At 45.1% G+C, this 24,747-nt stretch overlaps 1 protein-coding gene across 1 annotated transcript in view; it reads right to left on the bottom strand.

Moving 5' to 3' along the window:
- The window catches only part of ATP6V0B (ATPase H+ transporting V0 subunit b), a 317,011-nt gene extending 293,839 nt beyond the window's left edge, over nucleotides 1-23,172 (bottom strand). The window contains exons 1-2 of the mRNA XM_069642304.1: nucleotides 22,945-23,172; nucleotides 1,134-1,182 (exon numbers count right to left, since the gene is read on the bottom strand). Coding sequence (XP_069498405.1) covers nucleotides 1,134-1,182; nucleotides 22,945-23,011 — 116 coding nt within the window. The 5' untranslated portion in view covers nucleotides 23,012-23,172. The remainder of the gene's footprint in view (nucleotides 1-1,133; nucleotides 1,183-22,944) is intronic.
- Between the last annotated feature and the right edge of the window lie 1,575 nt (nucleotides 23,173-24,747).

Genomic DNA, 24,747 nt, shown 5'->3' with positions numbered 1-24,747 from the left:
TGCAAGGAGTATCCTCCCTCATTCAAACAGTTAATTCCTCCATATGAAGAGCCTTAAATTCATAGGTTCTTCACTCCCCAAAAACGTGTGGACCTTAAATATTCTAGACTATGGACATGCGCTTATTTTGATCCATCCAAAAAAAGAACACATCTTAATATCAGAGTTCTCTTTCAACTGCCTCTCAAAGACAAATTCAAGATTGTCCAACTGGATTCATGCATCCCTTCTAAATATGGGCTCACTCGTAACGCTCTAAAAAAACATACCATGTTCCATCTCTGGGTCTTAGATTCTGACACATTGCGGTTTTCAATCCCAGGGAAGTCCTGCAGCACATGAGGTGCAGGTGCTTAGGTAGCAGGGGCCCAGTCACTAACCATCTTGCTCCCTCCCTTAAAGCAGGACCTAAATATCTTAGAATCAAATTCTCACTCACAGTGCTTTCTCTTCAGCAGCTAAGCCCCACACCACTCGATCCAGTCTGTGTATAACCCAAAGAAGCAGCTAACTCCACAGTGCTCGCTTTGCAATTTGTACCCGCACTATCATTTTGTACCAACAAAAGGTTTTACCCGAAGACCAAGCAACTTCCAATCTCCAGGACACTTTGCATTCTTCACGTCAATCCACGGCTCTGATGGTAGTAAAAATATTGCACATAATGCCAGTATTGTCCAATATACTAATATTGGCAGCTTGAGGGGAATAATGCATCGCGCTCGATCTCTAGAACAGAGGATCGACAGGTTTTAAGTCGAAGTCCTGGATGATGCTATGAAGCCAAAGAAGGGCAACGAATGGGTGACCCGTTTCAGTTAGTTTCTCGGGAATGGTTGTGCAACATTTCGGTTTCCTTCACTATGTACACTAGTAACATTATTGATCATCTGGCTAAGGAATTTAGTAGCTTGTAATATGGGACCAACAATTTTCAGTTGTCAAGAAAATAAAATATAACTAAAATGTAATCTTTGGCCATATAAGTTAATGAACAGTCAAGCACAAACAATAGATACAGTCAAGCACTAAAACAATAGATAATAGCCACGTTTTCAGAGTGAGGTGAAGAGTTGAAACAAAACAAAAAATAAAAAAATAAACCCCAATCACACAGCAATAGCATATCTTACCAAGCCACGTCAAAGCGAAATCCCAGGCCAAAAATGGTATAACATGTACCTAGAAAAGAAAAAGGAAACATTTTACACCCGTGTTTTGACCTATATATCAAATCACATTTTTGATGTATCGATTCAAATTTCTCATCTCAGAGCAGTGAAAGGGTACAAAGGCAACACAAACCAGTCGGTCTATAATAAATTAAGGCCGAGACCTGAGTGGTTGACTGAAGATACAAGAAGACTGGGCACAAATAATTTCACTGACTGGTGGGATGAGCCCAATACACCCAATCAGAGATACTTCTGAGAATTTCCCAAACACAAGTGTCTTGTCTGATTAAGATGGGCTCACAAAATATATATGGTTTAATCTGCTTCAAACACCAGCATGCATGAATCAGCGAGGCCCATTCAATGACATGTAAAACCACCAACATAACAAGAATTCTCAGTAGTACATCATGCTTGCAGCACCACACAGATAGGTGATGCTATCTTGCAGGACACCAAATTAAAGAAAAGCTTTGCAGACCTCAAAACTAGAAACTGAAGTCCTGGTTAACTGGATACAAAGACAAACTGCTTAGCGCTTCTATACTCTACGCAATGGCTACCGCCCATGAAAGAGCAAAAGCTTTTGCTTTGAGAGGTTGCTTGCAAAGCCGGAGAGAGACCAGTGATGCAGTCTCCCCTGCCCAGTAGCCCAAGAGCAACATCACCCTACTACAACCAGAGGCACTTTGCATATCCTACAAGCACTGCTGCACAACTCCTTACCTCCAATTAATGGTCTCAGTAACCACGCTTGCATGAAATCGCAAGCTACCGCAAGAGTGTGAGCGGATAGATGGGGAGAACTACAGCCATGCCATCTGCTTGCTACACACAATTAGTTTCGTCTCACAGTAGATAGTGTTGGGTCATAGGTGGAGCTTAAGCACAAAGGTCGATCATCCAACAATTCACAAAAAAGGATGCCGGGTACGCAAGACTAAGGGAGCATAACAATGCTAGTCTGAAGAAACAAAATGTAGACCATGTCGACATTACAAATGTGGAGTTAATACCAAAAACCAAGCAATGCAGTTGAGATATAATCTGTGCTCATTTAGAATTGGCTCGATAATATATTAACAAAAAAAAGGCAGGGAGTAAAGGAAGATGCAAAACAGGAATCATGGCGAGTTGCATGTGTTAAAGAAAAGAGCAAAAAAAGATGAGAACAGGAAGATGAGAACATGAAAGAGAAAAGGCCCAGAGAGCGAGAGCGAGAGAAAGAAAGAGAGAGAGAGCGCGCGCGCATGGGAACAGTTAACAATTGAAGGAAAGGGAGGCAACGACGATAAAGAATACAAAAGAAAGGCCCACTATGAGGAAGTCTTCTGCACAAGACACTCCATTTCACCTTGAGTGAGCGGCCATTCAATCTTGTATACTGGGACACCTATGCTGCTCCAGCCTGCCGCAATGGAAAATACGGTGAAGGAACCAATTCTTCCATGTGATACGTAGATCACAGTCCACAGACACGTTTAAAACTAAAAACAAATCCCTCTTCGATAACTTTCATGCTTAATGGAGTTTCAACTTCCTGGTTGGTATGCATAAGATTAAGGGCAGGTTGTAACTTGGCATGACGCCTTCCCCTAGCCTTCCTCTGGGACTAGAAACGGGTAAGACTAAGCAAGTCCCATTTCCACCTGAACCCACCAGGCGATGGGCCAGTGGCTACGAGGGAGTATCCTTATTAAGGTGTACCGTTTACGCATTAAGCCAAACGTTATAAAACGTGAACTACACTAAGCGAGATAACATACCAGATACAATGAGACTTCAACAATTCACTGGTGGAGATGACTAACCTTTACAGATCATTTCCAACATTAGTCAGACCGAGCATCTGTCTAAAAGTAGACAACTATTCCAAGAACTGCCGTGAACAAAGTGGGAATTTATTTGCAGGCCGATTAAATCATTTAATCTTTTTGAGTGTGACCATTTTCGGCCCCTGCAGAAAGCAATCTCTCCCTAGATATTCATTTACTGTTCTCGAACAGTAGCTCAATCCTTGATGACTGAATAGCACTCATGTGCTGCATTTCTACTCACCATTTCATCAGAAAGCTCACAAACATAGAAGGATATGGGATAATCAATCTACAAGGAATATAGAGAAGCATAGCAGTAGACATTGAAACAGCGCATCAGCTGAGAGACAGCGTTCATTATAACATTTCATTGGCAGTAAACACTGGTGGGTAGTTGTTGGCAAGTTTTAGTGTCCATTTCTGTGTATGGTGCGACAACCTGAGTAGAGAGGCCTATTCATGTGTCCGGGGTTAGCCACATGGTTGCGAGTCATATGGTCATTGCCTTTGGCTGGGGAGTTGGTGATGGCAGGGGAGGGTTATGGTGGGAGGGGGGCGGGGGGGAGTGTCTTAAGGGGCAGGGGAAGGGGGATGGGGTCAGTACTTTGTGCACCACCAGAGTGCAGGAGGTTGGCGGAAATTGATCAGCATAGTCTAGGTAGGGTGACCAAGGACTGTGGAATCTCCCCATGTTTCCCAGGCGAGTGGCAGTTATTTTTTATGTGACTAAGTCTTCATGAGTTATCAAGGAGTACTCCAAATGATTTGGCCCTGAAGCACACGCTGGAGGCATTATATTAAAACCGGGTTCATTGTGAAACACATGTTGGCCACACTGGGTATTTGCAATGGTAACTGGCGTGGTTGGCAGCTCTAGGCTTTTTTAATATGCTATGTAGTGATGGACTGGCTGCTCCAGCCTACAAGGAACGTTGTCAAATTACACTTTCTCCGGGATGGAAGGAATTTTAATTAGCTCAAGCTCTTGTTTTCTGTATTCTTTACAATGTACAGCATGAAAGGACGCCATTGTTATGATCTGAAAAACAGACGCAGAATACATATTTTCATAAAACATATTTGGTGGCATTGTATTTAGCAGTGCACCATATCTTTCTATTTCAACTTAAGGGCAGAGGCTTTTTGATAGACACTAAGCAGTATGTCTAATAATTGTATGTAAAAGGGCATTGGTATTTCTACAGGAGTAGCACAATGACCCCACCTGCCCCCCAGTTTGTCCACAGAATTCAACAAATCTCATACTACATATATTTGGTCCAATTTTCGAATAAATACAGGGAATTAAACTGAAGTTAGCGATTTTTAAAAGGGGGAAAGAAAAAGGCCAACCACACTAAGAGGATCGCTGAAACTGGCTGAAAATTGTTAAAAAAAAGTCACAACCATTTCTACACTGTTTCTCCTTGCCTCAAAAGGAGGAAGAAAACAAATGATGAATCTATATAAAAAGAAAATGCTGCTGGTTAAATCACTATATATAATCGACCAATCAGTTTGGGAATGGAGAGACATAATTGCTGCCAGAAAGTTAAGGCTCTCACGTGGTAAGTCTAGACTACCCTTGCAATGGAACAGATCAAGAACTCTGGCAAAATCTTGCCCAGAGCGCTATCATGACGGAAATGTAGTGGGTTTAGGGTGCCAATAGACCTCCACAAAGCACGCACAAAGTGTGAAAGTTAACCATGGAGAAAGAGCACACAATGTCACGAGAAAAATCAAAAAAAGGTGCTAATAGTTGGGCCGAATTTAAGATGAGGCGAGATCAGAATTATAGATTGGGCAGAAGGTAAGTGATCATTTATGCCTCTGGAAAAGACGGATAGGCTCTTTCTGCCATCACCACAATGCCGATTTATACTCTTTCTCCCCCCCCCTCCCCTGACCCCAGAATCTTTTTTTTTTTTTTTTTTTTTTTTTTAAATGCAACAAACGTGTGGGGTATCCATTTTCAGTAATTAAGCGTCATCATATACCATGTGTGCCAACTTAATTGTGGGTGTCACAGGGGAGGTGGACATAGAAGATCGTAGGCAGGGAAGATTGTGTTTTTTGGGTATGTGCAGGGCATGTTTGATACTCATGTAGTCTCAAACTCAAGTATTCTCCAGGTTGCCAACCACCGCATACTCAGTTATAACAAATGAAGAATCCTGTGGTGTCGTCCTTTCTCCTAAAGGGGAAACCAATTTCCATGAGGCCAGGTGAGGCGGCTACCCGATAGTTCATGGGGGTGATACTCAGCAGGTGGATCTGATAGAAAGGGATTCGTCCTCTGGATACAAGGAGGACATCCATGGCCCAACACAGTATTAGCACCATTCACCCACCTTTCTTTCCTTTTTACTCCATAGGCTCTCCCATGTACTTATGCTACACGAGTATTAAAAAATACTGGCAAGAGGAGGAATAGGGTTGACTACACCGAATACCTGTCAAGACAATGTGACAAAGAAGAGGCAAGTAACCCTAAAAAACTGCTCTGAGAACTGGATTGAACATTCTAGTCATCAGGCCAAAGCAGCTTAAAGGTGGAAGAGGGACCAACCGAACGGTCCTGCGTGGTGTCTCCCCGGAGGCACCACGGTCGGGAATCCTGCACCACAAACAGCGAAGCTGGGGTTGAAGCTGCAGAGTGGGAGGTTGGAGGTAGAGGCCTGACGCCCCTACCTGCTCTGCCGAGGAGCGGCATACTGAGACAAGCAGGACAAGGAAGTCCAAGTGAGCGAGAACACCCCGCCTCGTTGACAAGCAGTGACGCTAACAAGCAGAGACGCGCAGCCCAGCCGAAGTGCAGTAGAGCCGCTGGAAATTAAAAAGGTGGGTTCTGGGAGTCCCTCTGCCAGAGATTAGTCCTGGTTACGAGAGACTTACCCAGAGTCTTTAGCTCACCATCTTTCATGGAGAAGAAATATCCCAAACATATCAGTCTTTGTCCTGCCCTGGAGCAGTCCAGCACCGAAATGCTAGGCAATTCTCCTCTGAACAAGAGTACCAACAGCAACCCCAGACACTTGTTTCGGTCTTGTTGGACCTCATCAGTACGGGGGAGCTGTGCCCCTCTAAGAATAGTGAGCTAGGGGTCCACGTCTGGAATCCATTTTCTTATGCTATGTGGCAAGGGCTTATGCTAAGGGCTTCTTGAAAACACAATTGCTTGGTATTATGGAGGTGTATCTTCCGAAACACCAGATGATACCATAATCCACTCCCGAAGTTGCCCTGACGCCCCCTCCCCTACATTCTCCCCCACTCCCCCCCCCGCCCCCAGGTCATCCTCCCTCATACAACCACCACAAGGGTCAGGATCAGGTATTAGCCATTGTCCCCTGGCCACATGGGAGGTCATCATCGGGAAACAAGTGATTATACCAATGGATTTATCACACTACATTTTGGATCTTTGAGGAAGTATGTGGTTTCCAGTACAAAGCCTTATTCGTCCATCAACAGAGGTTTTAGGATTAATTCAATATATACAGATATGGATTCAGTTAATGTATTTCATCCATAGATTATCGGGCAGCCTGGTTTGTGAATTTTAGGAAGCATATGCTGTAGGTTGTTCATCAAAATTGCTTGAAATAGATTTGATGATTTGTTCATTTATTCTACACCATGGGGGGGTTCATCACTAGTTTCCTGGTAATTTGTGTCAAGGAGTGGTCTGTACACCAGCTTCCCTTTTGTATTTCTATGTATCCATGAACACAAGAGGGCCACCATTTTCAGCTGGTTATATTAATGATAGTGAGTTTCTGTTTAGGCCACATTTTTGTTTTTATTAGGTCAGACCATGTATGTTTTCTGAGACAGTCAGTGTAGATTTCAAGTGTTAGTATAGCCACACGAGGGTCCAATGTGAGTGTTTTGTGTGCCATCACTATCTAGGAAAGCCTTTTGCTCGTTGTTCTGCTCAGAAGTATTCTACGTAAGCATGGTGCATAGTCTTCATATTCCATGCAATTTTGTCTAGTTCTAGGCTAGGGGAAACATTCAGTTCTTTGAAGAGTACAACCTTCTCATTAACTGCAAGTTCATGCCCGTATAGGAAATTTACTGTAATTTGATTGGTGACAAGGTCTCCCAGAGCTCCTCAGTGTTGCTATTTGGTGCATCACTGTTTTAGGGGTGAGCAGTGACCATGCACTGAATAGTACCTGGTGTTATGCTTCAGACTTGATAAATAATTCAGTCTCTTTTGGTAGTTCTTTTTGAGTTCATGGCCAAGTTGTGGTGCTCAGCCATTTACGTATAATATCAGCCTGGTTGTGAGGTGGTTTACCTCCTTCCATAATCTCGTTCTTTTGGGGTAGATATGGTGCATGAGAGGACCCCTTATTTTATCTCATGGCTTCCCATATATCTGCTCAGCATGGATCATTTTATGATTAATTACATAGTGGGTTTATGAAACCGTGCTCTTTTACAAACAGATTTTGGAGGGGGTTTGGGGTTTGCAGGTAGTCAGGCAGAAAATGTCACTGTCCAGATGGGCTTCCTTTCTCCCCATTTGGCAAATGTGCACTCTCGCAAATATTGGTAATTTTCATTAGGCTAACTGAAAATATTATTCAGAGATAATTTAATAAGTGGTATCCAGTTAAAATGTCGAAAACATTTTTTCGAATGCAATGTCAAAAAAAGAATGCTGAAAAAAAAATGAAAATGTTTTTTTGGTTTTGCTAGTAAAAATAAATTGTAAATAAAAAGAAACTGGGTATTGGGGAACCCCCACCCATTTAAGAAAAAAAAACAAAAAAATAAAAGATCATTTTTTTCTCCAACATTATGGCATTCGACACAATAATAAAAATCACTATAAACATTAAGTCACAGACTTCCTCAGATGGCGCAGAGAGAAAGAAGTGGCAAAGAAACACCTACTAGTCCTTACTCAGAATAAAAAAAAAAAAAAATGTGTGTGTGTGTGTATATATATATATATATATATATATATATATATATATATATATATATACACACACACACACACACACCACATATAGAGTCTTTTCAGTTCATACTCAAATGGGTAAAAGAATAGTAAATGTGCAGTCTCTTCCCTTACCAGTATGCATGGAATACGCAGAGAGAGAACAGCAACTGCGATAGAGGCGAACGATATCAACGTTGGCGTCCCTCGTTTAGTGAGCACACAAGGGGAAAAACAGTTTTCGCCCTTAATGAGGATATAGGTATCCCCTCCATCTCTCCATGAGCGTGGACCATCATAAATCCCAAAATGATCTTCCAAGACTGATGCTGAACCGTAACAGTTGCCCAACTGTATACCCGTTTTGCTTCCTCAGTTTTATAGCTATTAGGTAAGTGGAATATGCAGTTATGACTTCTGGACATGTAATTTACATGAAATTATCTTGCGTCTACTGTTCACATAGGGAATAGTGCAGTCTTCCATCAGCAATGACCCAAGTCATTTGGGAAGGATGCCAGATACCCAAGTTGTTGGTGTGGTGTGTAAAGATGTCCTGGCAATAAGCAACGGAGGTCATAGAGCCAATTGTCCTTTTCTATCCTCAACCCTCAAGGTGCAGCAATGCTGTGGAAACCACTTGCACCAAGGCCTTAGCAAGTTGCTGCCCATCTCTCCCAAGGCTTTGACCACAATGGAAGTGTTGCATAGAGCAAGATGTATAAAGCCTTCCTTAGTGAAGTGACTATGTAGCCCATACACCAGCGAATCACCGGGGGTGAGACTACTCACATGGAACATTAGGGGCCTCGCACACCCGATTAAAGCGAGGAAAATGCTGAACTACGCGCATAGACACAAAATTGATATCCTACTATTACAGGAGACCCACGCAACAAGGAAAGTGACAGACACATTCGCCCGAACATGGAGACCAATAAAAGCCGCTACCAATTACTCCACACAAGCTAGGGGCGTGCTCACAGTGGTGCACAAGCGAACCAATTTCCACCTAACCAGATCTGAAATAGACAAGGAAAGCCGATACGTAATCATATGGGGTACATTGTGCAATGAAGAAACAATTATAATCAACACATACGGTCCTAACATTGACTCCCCAAGTTTCTACCTAAAGACCACTGCTCGAAACCTGGGAATCATAATGGCCACAGGCAAACAGACCATGTATAGGAACAACTATGAACCATACCTAATACTATTGGAACACAAACTAAGTGTATGGGACAAACTCCCAATATCCTTATACGGGCGAATAGCGCTACTCAAAATGGTAATAGTACATGTTCAGTAACATACCCATCTTGCCGGGCAAACCATTTTTTCAACAACTTCAGAGATTAGCATCTAAGCTTGTATGGGGCGGAGGAACCGTAAGAATCCAATGGCCCATGCGAGAAATACGACACTGGAGGCTTGGCAGCCCCGGACTTCCAACTATACTATCAGGCCTCCCAGGCCCACTTCGCAAAATACTGGACAGACTCCACTGAGGCATACGCACATATACAAGCTGAAAGGTGTGCGGCAGCCCCTACAATTTACAGGGAATGCCCTACTCCAAGGCTCAGAGAGACCGAGGGGAGATCGACCCAGTAGGGTCTACAGTCCGAGCATGGTCTAACCTACCATTGCCCCGAACTAATTTAAGTCTCCCCTCGGAAGAGGGCTGTATAATGTATTGCATTACTGTACTCCCTTCTTTTTAGATGTCTCAATGCTTTTTCTTTTCTTTGTTGTATTATTGATGGTGTGCTTCAGTTTTGAGCTATTGACTGCTGTGTAATTGTTTGTATGTCGGCGCCCTTAAGCCTTCGGGTCAGTGGAGCGCAATATAAATAAATTTAATTCATTCTGAACAGAGTGGGGTACGACAACCCTTAGTGGCCATACACCCCACTGTGGCACCACCCAAAGCTTGAACCCACCCTGGACACGACACTCCAGAAAAAAATGGGACCCAGGGGAAGAAATGCACATAGGAGACCTATACCCGGATGGGAAATTTGCATTCCTGAACACTGTCCAGACGAAAGTCTGGACTGGGCTGGTTACAACAATTCAATACTACAGACTAAAGGCTGCATGCAAGAAGCAATCGCCATCCCTACCAGAAGCCCTATCTACCCACCAATTCTTGACTGACATTATGACTCCAGCGGAGGAATTTCTACCCTCTACAATGCAGCACAACAGCATACCCCCTCTAAGAGCACAATGAAGGGCAAATGGGAGAGAGACCTGGGCATCACTATTGTGGACACCCAATGGGCCAAATACTGTCAGTTCACCAAAGCGATATCAATGAGCCCCAATTTCAGACTGATCCAATTCAAGATATTAAATCATCTACACATCACTCCGAACAAAATTGCCAAATTCGACCCCACGATCAAATCAGAACGCCCAAAATGTCAGACCCAAGGGGCGAACTCCTTCCACATGTACTGGGACTGTCCCCCGATTGCAAGGTTCTGGCAGCAGGTAGCAGAGACGATAAGCGACATTGTTGGGCACAGGATCCCAGCAACCCCACTGAAATACTTACTCAGAGACATCGGTAAGATCTCGATTAAAACACGGTGCCTGGTCAGTCGCCAAAAAGTGCATACTCAGAGCCTGGAAGGCCAAACACCCTCCCACACAACAGGCCTGGATGAAAGACCTCATCCACGGACAGGAAACTGAAGTAGTACATGTACAAAATGTGGTGTCTGCCTGCAGACCAAAAGATATCTGGGCCCCATTAAGGAGATATCTGAGACCGTCCTACGACTCGTCTGGAGACGAATCCTCCAGCTCAGCTAATGACCCAGTCAACGAACTCACAGGACCATTATTGATCCTAGACGATATCAAGAATAAGGAGCCACATGCATGTACAATATAATGCGGCCCCCAACTGGAAAATGCACAGCCCGCTATGTGTCAAAATGTAAAATGTCTAAACTTGCTTGTTATATGTGATGCACTTGTCATATTTCAAAATAAAGGTGTTAAAAAAATAAATAATATGTAGCCCCTGGTATTCTACTCTGACCTGCTGCTGGGTCCCTTTCTCACCAGGCAAGGGAGGCGACAATGTACCAACCCTCCCTCCCAGACTAGCTGACAAGGGGGAGGTGAATTAAGCAGCCTACAAGAACAGAGATTAAAACAAGATGTGCCACCACGTGTTTAACAATTAGTGATACTTGTGCGAAGACCAAGTTGAGGAAGCTCTATGCCCCTGATTGTACAGCCTCCTGGACGCTGCGCTTGTGAAATCCAGCGGACTGCGACAATATGCAACTGATTTATAAGATGCATCCGACAGTTGTCCTTTGATCACCCGGGCCACCCAAACGCAAACACTAAAACGGCGCAAAGCTAAATGTATGTCTTGTACTTTCCAAACATTTTACTGGTGGGGAGTTTTCCGATTAAATGAAATGCGCACAATATCAAGTTTGCATTGCCTGCTCGAAAGGAACGCGTACTTAAATTACTAGCATGTCGATAATGTTTATTCCCAAAATGCACTTAGTGTTTATGCAAAGCGCCAGCATCTGACATTCAGTGCACCCGCATTATTCGCCACTTAGCTCCGCTCCTCGATTGCGCACACAACACTGAGAATCCTGTAAAGGCCCCACCCCCCACCGCGAAGGGCAAGCGGGGCGGGCGTCCAACAGTTAAGTGTCCATTCCCAGCACTGGCCACACTGTGCATCCTGCGATGCTTGCATGGGAGTGCCGCCATCCAGGTTGCTCTGGTGACACTTTATGCTGAAACTCGTGTGCCTCACTTGGAGCCAGTTCTGGTCAGCTGGCGCCAGACACAGCTGATCTTCAAACCGGGTTGCCTCCCTCCTTGTGGTGCCCCGGTGCAATGTCCTTGCTCGGCCTTACCCGCATGACCTACGAAGCGTGGGGACCTCACTTCATTAGCTCTGCGGGGCCACCATGGCACGTCATTCTTTGCCTCTCGGCTGCCGCTTCAGGTCCAGGTGCTGAAGGTCACTGGGCTTGACTTCACAGACCCCGGGAGTCCATTAAAGAGAGCAGCCCCCTTAGGAATCGCACTTCTCTGCACCAACCCCGCTACCCCGTGGCAACCATTGCTGGTTTAACCCACCCCTTACCCTCTGGCTCAGCCGCCCACTGTCCCCGAGCACAGCATTCCAACTGCTCTCCTACTCCTGAAACGGTCCACTGCCTCAACAGCAGTAGGCACAGTAAAACAAATACAATGAACAGTTTTTCAAACAATAGATGGTCTACGTTTTGTTCCTCCTTTCTTCCCCTCTACTAGTTGTAACACCAACCCGACTGGGATCCATTAGAGCAAGGGGTTACAGAATATTTCACACCCGAATACTGTATATTGCCCGATCACAAGGGCCAAAGGCAGCTAACCCCGTTTCTCAATGAATCTAGCTAGCATAAATCCCCGTTAGTGAATTAATGTACACAAGACTGCGTGCTACGGAATCCAAAGGTTTGGTACCTTTTAGCTTCATTTGACTTTGAAAGAGCTCACTCGGTCGGTTCAGGCACTCTTAGCCATCAGGTAAGCCTTCACATCCCAGTTTTCTCTCATAGAACTAGCGGTCTGTAAAACTGGCAGCATCGGGGGCCTTCAACCGTTCAGTTGCCAAGCCTCAGAGGTACCCCAGAGCAGATATCCCCACGTTGGCGGTCGTATGGCATAGCAACGTACTCAACGGCATGTTACAGGCTGCCTTTGCCAATGCCCGCAGGGCCTCTAGCAGTATCGAGCAAGGTTCCCCATCACCAGGGGGCATGTTAAAATGGGTGCCATGAATCCCGAAGCATCTTGAGCTGGCCCCGGCTCTGTATTTATTATGTGCCAGAAGAGGTCACTGGATGGATCAGGTTTACTGCGTTTTCGAGCAGATTAGCTACACTTCTATTATCGACCTTGATCACTGGCTCTGCTCCCCTCAACTGCCCTTGGCTTATGAGGCATTCCCGCATCTTCCTATGGGCGCGAGACTAGGGTAGCAGTAATAGTAGTGAGGTGATGCATTCAGTTTACCAGAATTTCTTCACAAACAAAATGAATGCCAGACAGATGCGATAACGGGCAGGCTGAAAATAAGCAGAACGGAATAAAAAAATGTTTTACATAAGAACAATAACCAGAAACGAAAAACGTGAAAAACTATTTCTAAAATGCTCTGCGTAAATCAGAAAAGAAAAAGAAAAAAAGTCCCAAACACGTAAAGGTCAATAGATGAAAAATCTCACACGGCCTACCATCACGCCTCTGAAAAGTCTTTTTTTCCAGTTTAAACACGTGAACAGAAAGATCAGGAATAAAGTACTACTCATTTAACATAGAGGAAGTTACTGAAAAACATGCCTATTGTGTCACAAAAATGGAACTCTTGAGCAATCAGGAAGCGGCGTGGCCGAGCGGTAAAGGCAAAGTCGAGAAACAGGGTGCATCTCTCCCCGCACGATAGCCAGGCACACTATTCATCTGTGAAGGTCTATCACAGGAGCAGGGTGCTGGAATTAGTTACCCCAAACCACGGAGGCAGGCTGAACTTTTCTAATGGGGAACACCCTGTATTAAATTGCTGTGTGTGGACCATACACCTTTTCTAAACTGGCCTTACTCGTCGGATGTTCCAAAAATATAAGTGTACGTGAAAATAATCTATGGCCCTCCAGGTAAAGATACAGTAGTTATAATGGCACACGCTGGACCAATAGATCGAGGATGCAAGTATACTCCTAGATCATTTACTCATAAAATCTATGTTTATTTCGATTACAAAAGTTCAACATAATCAGTTTCATGTAAAAAATGCTCACCATTTCATTACCCCATCACACATACAAACTTTCATACCAGAAATATATGTGCTAAATCAGAACATTGTAACATCACATATGTGACCATCTGACATAATTGGCAATGTTTTTGCACCCATTCCGTGGTACAGGTGTGTCTGTATGTATAACAGCAGTTTTTCAGGTCGACACGTGTTTCGGTTGTCTATACATGACGTCACAAATCTCACCCTTTTGTTGATCCAATCTTACTCAGGACAAAAGCTAAGTGTCTTGCTTCAGAATAGATATAAATTGGAGATTATGTCTCTCACCCTAATTGTTGGAGAAAATACAGACGTTTTGGGTAATGTCCCTTACAGGCTCTGTAGTCACTGCTATACTTTCTCGCCTTGGCTCCTTCATGCACCAGTAGTCCATGTTGGACTATAGTTTTTTTATCCAGACGTTCTCCAGTTTACGGTCCGCCCGCTGGTAGTCTCAAAAGGAGAGAAGTGATAATCACAGCTTCCTCTTTCATGATCAGTCTTGTCTTTAGGATCTTAACCCATTACTCTTCAGTATAGCATCAGTCCATAGCCCGTGTGAGAGTCAACTTGCCGAGGATGTGGATTAGAGTACTTCAGCACACTATTCGTCCGACTCCATGATGAGAGATTTAAGGTCTCCATGAAGTAGAGAATCACTTAAATGAAGACAGGTGATCTGTGACCAACAGAGAGGACGCTATCCTTCTAGAACCACCAGTGGACTAATGCTATACTGAAGTGTAATGAATTAAGATCCTAAAGACAAGACCGATCATTAAAGAGGAAGCTGTGATTATCACACTTCTCTCATTTCGAGAATACCAGTGGGCCGACTGTAAACTGGAGAACGGCTGGATAAGAAACTCCGGTCCAACACAAAGTACTGGTGCATGAATGAGCCAAATCGAGAAAGAATAACAGACTACAGAGCCTGCAAGGGACATTGCCCAAAATGTCTGTACTTCTCTCCAATTTCTTATTGTTGGAGGGAGGTTTCTCACCCCAGCTATTCTTGAGCAAGACACATTTGGGACTTCGCTTTTGTCCGGAGGACGGTTGGATCAAGAAAAGGGTGTGATTTGTGACGCCCTGTATAGACAACCGAAACACGTGTCGACCTGAGAAACTGCTGTTTTACACAGACACCTGTACCTAGGAAAGGGTGCAAAAAAACATTGAGTCAATTATGTGACGTTACCATGTTCTGATTTAGCAAAGATATTTCTGGTATGAAAGTTTGAATGTTGTGATGGGGTAATGGAATGGTGAGAATTTTTGACATGAAACTGATTTTGTTGAGCTTTTGTAATCAAAATAAATATATATATTTTGAGTAAATAATCCAGTAGGAGTATACTGTCATTCTCGATCCAGCATGTGCTATTATAATTCCTGCTTTTTGGAAGAACACATCAGGCTATCACGTCAAGAACGTTTGGCCTTATAACTAAGCGAATGTGACCATTTCTATAGCACGCACCACAAACTTCACCGACCAGACAAGGGCCAAGCGCTTATCCAGTAAAAAGGTGTGCCACAAAACGTCAATTAATAGTTTCGGAGCAGGTAGTAAGAAGGTTTTTGTCCCCCAGCTGCGGCCCCAAGATACTGAAACGTCTGCCTGGCTTTCCATCACATTTGCGCCACGAGGGGAGCCTTTTTATCAGGCTATCAGGCAAAGCCATTGCTAAGTAGAGAGAAAGTGGGCGATAGGAGATGTGTTAAGAATAAGGCAGGGCCAAGAAGTGAAATCGATTTGTGGATTAAGCACAAACTCTTTAATTCTATACTTGGGAGGATGACTGTCTGAGGCGGCAGGGATGGAATGCCACGCAGAGCCGAGCCAAATCTCATGCGAATGCGTAATGTTTTGGGTGTAGTGAAGCTTCCACCGTGGAGGAGGTGGAGCTGCGAGTAGATTAAAGCACTGTGAGAAGTGGTTTGAGGCCATCCACATTTGCGCTATGTACTTTTGCTTTGACAGTTGGTTTCTCTAATAAGGCTTTCGATATCTTGATTTATAGATTGCAACAAGTGTTTGTTTTGCCGTCACACGGTTCGACCTTCAGAGGTCATTTTCAAGGTTGGTTGTCAAGGAATACAATCAATATCACATGCATCTCCAGTGTGTGGATTGTCCCATGTGTGTAATTGCAAATGTGAAACATACATTAAAGGAGAATTAAAATGTGGTAAAGAGAAGGTATGTGCGCCTGTAGCATGTGTGGTTGAGAGAAGTTGAAAAAAAAGACAAGCATGTAAGACGGCATACAGATAGGGAGTAAGAAGGAAAGGGAGAGAGGCTGGAAAATGAATGTTAGTGGCAGTAGTTGGGGAATCGCCTTGGAGGGGGGCAATGTTTGAAGTAGATATTTGGATGGTGACCTGGACTTACCAAGTTTGGTTATAAGACTTATAGATGTGAACCGGGGAGGTACCCCTATGGTTATTTTCGTGGGTAATCCCGAGTAGATGAAGAGCCTGTGTGGGACAAGGAGGCGGCAAGTATGTTAGGCGTTATATAAGTCAGATCCATGAGCTAAATACCCTCATGCAACCTTGGGGGATCAAGCATGGGGCCCTTGGGCTAGGGAAGTATAACCTGCAAGGCGAGGGTGTGTAACTTAATTAATATACATTTAACCAATGGCTGATTACCAAATTAACTGGCAGCAGTAGATAGCCAAGTGAATGCATGCCCCAAATGTGAGGTATGGTGAAAAACAGCGTTGACGCATGAAACAATGATCATACTCCCGGCGTGTACACTAGTGTCTTGAAGCCTGCGCATTACAAATATGAGTGAGATCACAGAAAGGAGAAAAGGCTGCCAAGTGCGAGAAGTGGTTCAGCTGGCGACAGTGATAGAAGGCAGTGGGTCAAGCGAGTCCGGGCAAACGCTGCTCGAGCACTCAGGAATGCACACACACAGGTGAATCCCAGCAGCGGAACGGACAAGAGCCTGGTACCGTTCGTATGGTTGCGGCACGTAAAATCAGCATGTGCCGTGATGGGTGGGCCAGACAATGGTGGAGTTAACTGTTTGGTGTTGGGATAGTTACAAGTGTCCTATGGTGCATTAAATAGGTGACCCCGGGACCGGTCTGACGGCGAGTGTTAAATGGCAAGAATGGAGCACCCATGGGGGAAGACTACTCATGAGTGACTCCATTGGCGGCTCACCCCACGTATACACAGATCATCAGACATGAAACAAAAGCATGGTTTAAAGCACTAGTTAAGGCAAAGCATTCTTACCTGATCCAACTCATACACGTTATCCGAGCGGCAGCAGTTGATAAATAGATTGTGTGGATATCCCCTTATTGTATTAATTGACACAAGCTTCTGAAATGTGCATGCTCCTTATTGAGACTCTTCCTTCACTGCTATGCCAATTGGAGATGCAGGATACTCTAAAGACGCACCCTGTAAACCAAGGTGGTTGATGTGTCCTACGCATAGGACATAAGTAAAATCTCCAAAACACCATTATCTCAGCTAAAGTAAAGTGCGCCATTGTACTGTAACTAAGTTTGCACTATATGCATTCATTCTGCCAGAAAAAGGGTAAAGCTTGCCACAGTGGCTTAGTGTGCCAATCCTCTTTAACTAGTCTGCCATGTCCTTTTTAGGATTGAAAATACCTCTGGCATTACTATCCATAGTCTTACTCCCCACCGCCCACCTCCACCACACAACTACTACCTAAAAAGAATTCAACACGCGCTGAAAAAGTAATTGGCATGTTAAAAATCTGACTGGACTTGGAAAATAAACGTCAATCAGTTGTAATGTAGTCTGTCCATTGCCTAAAATGATTAGCACACTAGCGACTGCCATACACTGAAAAGTGGTAGCAGAGTCTCCAAACGCTTACCAAAAACTGTTCGCAAAAAAAAAATCAGCAATGGGCATCAAAACTGCTGGGAGAACTCTAGCCGATTCTTGTAGCCTACAAGAGCTTTGCTAGCTTGACATCAAAAGTTACCAGTTGCTACTTTTGAGAACCTAAGCCAACTAATGCCATTGTCCGAGACATTGAGCCTCATTACGAGGTGGCCAGTAACCCACTGGTGCTACTGGTAACTTACCAGCAACCTTGCATTACCGTTACCCTGCCTGACGGCCCGGTGCTAACAGGATATCACAAGCGGCAGCAGTACGGCAAGTTCCCATTCCCATGAAGTGCCATGGGAATGGGAACCCTGATGCGCCGGCACCGTAGGGCCTGAACTACCAGCAGGTCAAGCCTGCTGGTTTTTCAGTGCCCCTAAAGGCAGACTCGAGTGAGACGATAAGAAAAAGGTGACGGTAATTTGTTACTGGCACCTTCATTTTCGGTCCGGCTGGCTTACTTATAATGAGTGCCATTCACTCTACTTGTGAAAACATGCATTGGGAAACCTTTGGAAGAAATTTTACATAATGAATGGGGCACAGGTAAAAAAAAAACAATATATATATAGTTTGCACTTCATGTCCAAATGTGGGGTGCTATGTTTTAACTCATCATTCCCGAGGTGAAGATCCCGCTCAGCAGTAGACCCGACACCGAAGCGGAAGCGCTGCCTTTAGCTAAAGCTCATCAAAACTCATTCTGATCTATGAAGCAGGATGGCAAAAGGTAAACCATTATTCTAAGGATACATTCCAGCAAAGCTTTAAAAACGTGCAACTGGTATGCTAGGCACGAACAGCGTTGTAAGGTAGCATCAGGTTAGTAGAAACAAAAATATACTACTCAGCGACAATTCGAGCATTGGTCATTGGAGCGTACAAGCTGGGAATGATCAATACCAATAGATTGATCTTTTAGCTAAAGAGATTCAAAAGCAACCATCACATTGGCACTAATCACTATAACCGGTTCATCTTGTAGTGATGTGTAAGACATGGACTACATAACGCCGGGCACAGGCGCAGCCCCAGAGCTGTCTGCACATGAAACAAAACTATGTTTACTGTTTTGCTTTCAGATCAGATGGATGGAGTGTAAACGGGAACTCAACTGGCCTCATCCGGATACAGCAAACTGGTCATGTGCCTGGGTTGTACAATGGAGAATCAGTGCTCCAATAAGAGACCGATAACAGAATGGGTGCATTTATTACGGGGGTGCCCGAGATTGGACATCAGTAGTTCGGCTCCATCCGAAAAATGTCATGCTATTCAGCTACAGCCAAATGCTCTCATTTTAACGCAATGTAACAATGCCAAGGCAAATAAGAAATGCAGACTACAAAATGCAATGTAATTAAACGTTAGGTGAAAGAATTAGTGATTAAACAGAAGACGACGGTGCATGTGTGTAATACAGAGGAGTGGCGAGGATGATTGATGGGTTAATAGGCTTTGTTTCTATAGGAAATAGTTATGAAAAAACTAATTCTAAACAGGTAGCGGAGAGCAGGAGGGCTGGTAGTCTACAATGTGTCATGCACACGCCTAAGAGGCCACAGAAGAATTCCAGGCGGGAAAATCTCTCCCGTTTTCCTTGGAGCTTGTCTGGCATGGGGAGTATTGAGAGGTCAGTGTGAGGGTCTGTACAGAACAGAGAGCTATCCTCCTTGGGAGAACTTGCGGATTTGACAATCTTTTGAATCCTATAGGTCAGTCTGACCCAACAAGAATGGTGTGAAGGATGTGGAAAAGAGAGCTGGATAACACTGTATCTAATCGTGTAGTGGGATTAAGAGTGAAAGACATATGGACAAAAAAAAGCCTTGCATGACGAAAAGGAGATGGGCTAAATTGACATGGATTGAAATTTGGTGGAATTATTTGTCAACAGGCAAACGCATTCTTGGAGCTTGCAGGATTGGAAGGTTTAGTTACATGCCAGACTTCCCTACACGCAATTACCCCTGCTCGAAACCTACTGGCCTCTCTGCAAGTCTGATCCTACATTTGATGTATGTGAAGGGAGCCCCCTCTTTAAAAATAGCAGGGAGAAGGGGGCCCACTCACCGCACATGTACCCCTGACGTGTGTCCTGCATAAGCGTACAGAAAGCAGTTCCATAGTTCTGTGTGAGCTGGAAGGAAGGTTTGAAATACACGTTCCACCCAAGTTACCTTGCAACTTGCAAGAGATTGCAATGTGTGCGAGTTGCAAATTGCAGGGTCCATTTGGTTCATTGCATCCTAGCACTTTACAGGCAGACGGAAAACGGTGGTGTGGAAGGTTGCCCAGAGAAATGCCAATGGTTCAGATTAATTCAAAATCTTCCACCCATCACTTTTTTGGTTTCAGATCCAATAGTTGAGCAAGCGACTGGTAGGGCTACACCAGGGGGAGTGGGAACTGGGGATGCAGGGGGTGGCATTGTCCGAGGGTTCCGTTGGTGCTGTGAGAGCTGAGTATTAGAGTGAATGTCAACAGGCCTCACAACCCCAAGCAGTCACCACCTGACTGGGCGACTAGGGTGCACAATTAGGGCTCAGGAACTGGAACACCCGTTTTGAGGCAGATAAATTGAGACCCCCCTTCCCAGGGCCTCCCAGGAACTGTTAGATTTAGCACTGCTGAACAAGTTTGAGGCGTCTGCAATATTAGAGGTACCTACAGTGCATGTGGAGGCCAAAGCAACGTTAGTTGCCATTTGTCCTCTTTAGTGTCCGTAGTTTCCGTTTTGAACCTACTTCTGGACCCGGGCCAAGCTCTGGCCCATAAAACAGTAGTAGAGCAGGTACATGGGTCTCCCCGTTTCTTTGGCCTGGGGCCTGCAGCATAGTAGGCAAATTAGGATAGCAGGATAACAGACTAGTGGGCCGCCTCCCAGTTAGCCAAGCAACCTGCTCCCTCCCACGGTCACACAATGATCTTCTTTATGGGGGCACAGGCAGGTCTGGGTACTTGCAGTGCTCTAGTCAAAGTTCCAACGGGATAGCAAGACAATGGCGGGACAGCAATTCTCCAATCTTTCAGACACTCTACGTTAGGGGCACAAGGCAGATACTGTTTTGGTGAACGGGCAGCAGGCCCACCCCTGCGATGGGACTTCGTGGCTCGGTAGCAGCCTACGTCCAGACTTCTGGTGGAGAGAGTAGGGTTGTTAGCGCTCAGCGCCGCGGCCAGCTTACACACTGCGGGACGCCAACACCCGCCACCCTTGTCCCCCATCAGGCTTCCGCCCAGTCAGGGAAGGAAGCTGAGTTTGTAAGTGGGGGGGGGAGGGTGCTAACAGTAAGGCATCAGCAGTGGTCATCATGGCAGTGCGGGATGCCAACACCCGCTGTCCTTTGTTCCGTTCAGGCTTCTAATAGCAAGCTCCTACTTGAGCAAGCTGAAGAAAGGTTTCCAAACAGGTTACATACACTAAAAAATTCCCCGACAAGAAACACTAACTTACAAGATGATTTTTAAGAAATGTAATCTCGCCAACAGATTAATCTCACCCCCAGCTTAATAGGGACAGCATTTAAACACCAGCATTGCCAGGCCATAACGTTTACTTCAAAACATGTATTGTTGCAAGACGATTAGAGAGCGGGGTTTGACAAAACAAGGTGCTAAAAGGGAAGTCATTTTAAAAACAAAGGAACAGTAAAAAAAAAAAAAATCTTTGAAAGGATCAAATAAGGAGAAAAGACTGGGGTCTTTATTATTTCAATATAAAAAACAAAACAAAAAAGAAACTCCAAACAATATAACCAAGGTTAGAAGGTAACATTATTGTACTTCAATTTAACACACAGTGATACATTTTACACCTGTGGTGATTATTGCAATGACGACATTTGGCAAAGTTTTGGGAATGCAAAGGAGAAGGAAGGAACTAAGAATTTTTTTTCTCCAAAATAGTATATCACAGAGTTGTTGGATTTACCATAAACTGTGGGATCTTCCCTCCTTCCTCACTCAGGAAGCAACATTGTATGGGGTCTATAAAACGACCATTAGGACACACTACATATCTATCCCAATATATGATATGGCATTTATAACGCACCTGTACGCAAGAGTGTCAAGGCAAGGGAGGGGGAACAGAGGGAAGACAGACAACAATCTTACTAGGGCAGGTGACATTGAGATTGCGAAAGTGCATTACATGGGATATACACTTTACATTGAATGCTACCATCTATCCATGCCAATGTGTTATAATTGCACTACTTGAGCACCCCTATTGTTGAGAGGCAGTGCATTGCGTCACTGCCCCATTTTCAAATAATTCGAAGAATCAGTGCAGATCTCAGCAAATCTCAAGCTCTGGTTTGATTGTCCTATGGTGGTAGTCTATGGAGAAAGAAGAAAGCACGTGACAAAGGCTTGCATTCCGGGTAGTGAAGGCTCTTACTTTGACAGGTCAGGAACAGCACAGTTTGGTCGGCATTTGAGGAACTAAAACCCTGGCTGGATTTCAAGTGGAAAATCAAAGTACGGTTGTAGCATTTTTTGAGCGGGGCAGCACCAACAGCTAATGTTTAAAAAGGTAGAAAACGAAGGATATAACAAACACCTATGGCGAAGACGAAAGAAGAGCACTTGGATGACGCTCTCCCAGTGGAAGAGAAATCAAAGCGTGGGTTGAGTTCACCTAAACATTCAAAGCGTAAAGGTGAGCAAGGCAGGGATATAGGTGTGCGTTAAGAATGAGGGGCGAAGGGGTAGCTGAAATAAAAGGGTTTATCTTGCCAATGAAAAGGTAGGGGTTTACCCCTTAAGCACGTTATATTACAGAAAACGGGGATCACTTGATATGGGGCTATGGCTAAAAGTGGAAGGAACATTCATTTCGGCACCTCCAAAAAAATAAATAAAAAAAGGTGGTCGCACGAGCACTCCACCCTAAAAAGTCTAATTGCCAGACTCACCCGGATGCAAGCAAGCAATAAGGGGAACCAGGCTCATCCACGGAAAGGAGAGGCCCACCCGACCTTGAAAACACAAGGTGGGCCTCTGGCAGCGGGACTGACAGCAGGAATTACCAGTACACAATGCGAAAGGGGCGCATTCAGTGATGAAGGGCAGTGGTGGGGGGCCCTCTCTAGCATTCCCTGGCAGCGTCATGCACGCACCTCTCGGCAGCCGCTGCCCCTCCCGCCATTCAACCTTAAACCCCGGCGCTAACCCCACCCGCCCGCTCCCCGTCCCGTGACCCTAGCCGCTGCGGCTCCAAGGCCAGCCTCTTACCCACGATGAGGAGGGTGCTCCAGAAGGCCAGGGAGATCCCCGAGTACAGCATCATGTGCCCGTTCATGGCTGCAACGGGATGGAGTAAAGGAGTGTAGTACTATGGGGTGTTCCCTGCTTTACCCCCACACGGGAGAGGTACTAGGCCAGCAGAAAGGCTTGGGGACCCCGGTCAGCTCTTTAGAGTGTCCACCGGCTGAAGCCTTCCGCAGAGTACACAGAGAAAAAAGGGGGCGAGGCCTAGAGGCCATCAGCTGATTCCCAGCAACGCCGACTCGTGACGCAGGGGCGCCGCCTGCCCGCGGCCGTTCCGCACGCCAGGCACACGCAAGGGGTAGGAGCGACGTCCTGAACGCGCTGCCACGTTAAGGTCAGGCAGAGGACACGCCTCACAGACTTGGAGAGGGCGGCTTCAAACGTGACGTTCCAACTGATGACATCTGGCCGCGTGCCCATCTCCTTTACGCGATGTGGCCCAATTCCTTCACCGTACTGAGCTATCTGAAGAAGCCCTGGCCGTTTTCATTTGTTGACCCCAAATGTGCGCGCTTTCCATATTTATATACTTACTCCAAAGCATGTCAGTCAATCTTTGTCTCTAAAAATCTTGATCTTGCGTGTCCCCAAATATTTTCAGATATAGTTGAGAGCACAACATTACATATAAAGTTAAAATACATTATCTTTGGAATGTGTGTCATTTCTTAATATGATGGGTAATTGTGAAGTTGTACATCATGGGTATCAAAGATGAGGCACGCAGTCTGTAGTCTAGATGTACATTTATTAAGGAGTAAATTGGTGAGTATTGAAGGCAAGGGAAAGGCATCCACCCATCCGGTATAAAACAAGAGCAAGCCCCAACTGATTTAAAAAAGAACGTTCCCTGCATACATTAAAATAAACATTCTAAAAGAACATTCCACATGGAACCAAGCTTACCTGCATACATTAGCAGAGAACCCAACACATCTCCCCCCTTAAGGGCATGGTCTAGTAAAAAATGTTATTGTCCCTACGGGTCGGCCATGTTTTTTTAAGCCTAAGTGGCTCAATTTTAGAAAACTTTCCTATGGACCATACCCGAGTTTTCGTCCATTAAACGCACGCGAAAACAAGCACCAGGGAGCTGCCATTTTGTGATAATCCTATCACTTGCCGCATCGCCCTGGCTGACCTGCTTCTGCGGCACTAAATCAAATCCCCCGCCCCTGAGCCTGACATCAGCAGACTCGTACCGCCCATTTCCCAACGCCAAAGCACGTCTCGTGTCAACAATCGCTGCGCCTCAGCTAATGACGTGTCGCCATGGAAATGGCAGGACGCCTCTTTCCTCAATAAGTATAAACAGACCGTTTCCCAACACACAGCAGCAGATTTTCGATTCCATTCCTCTCTCTGTGTTACTTTGAGTATTCTGTGACTCGTTTCTGTGCTCTGGTCAGCTACCTTCGCCGCTTGTAGCCCGTGTGAACACCTGTACCATCTCTGTAAATTATTTTACTTTGTTTACCACACAATGGCTACAATAATGCCCTACATGTACGAGCCCGAGTATACCGAGGAGGAACTACTGGAAAGGGAAGCACGCGAAAACGATGGGGATTCGGACGGCAGTTGGGAGGACGATTGAACAGATGAAGAGCCTGGGCCTAGTCGCATGGACGGCGTCTCCACCTGGTGCACATGCAATCGGTGGGAGCTAATGTCAACCGAGGACGAGAACTGCTGCTGCCGAGAAAACTCGGGATGCCTGGCCTACATTTCGGATGCATCACCGAGCTGCCAGACTTCAGGGCAGCC

This window comes from Ambystoma mexicanum, chromosome 1q (genome assembly GCF_040938575.1).
Source record: "Ambystoma mexicanum isolate Mex_15411 chromosome 1q, UKY_AmexF1_1, whole genome shotgun sequence".
NCBI lineage: Eukaryota > Metazoa > Chordata > Amphibia > Caudata > Ambystomatidae > Ambystoma > Ambystoma mexicanum.
This window is presented reverse-complemented; position numbering and strand designations above follow the sequence as displayed.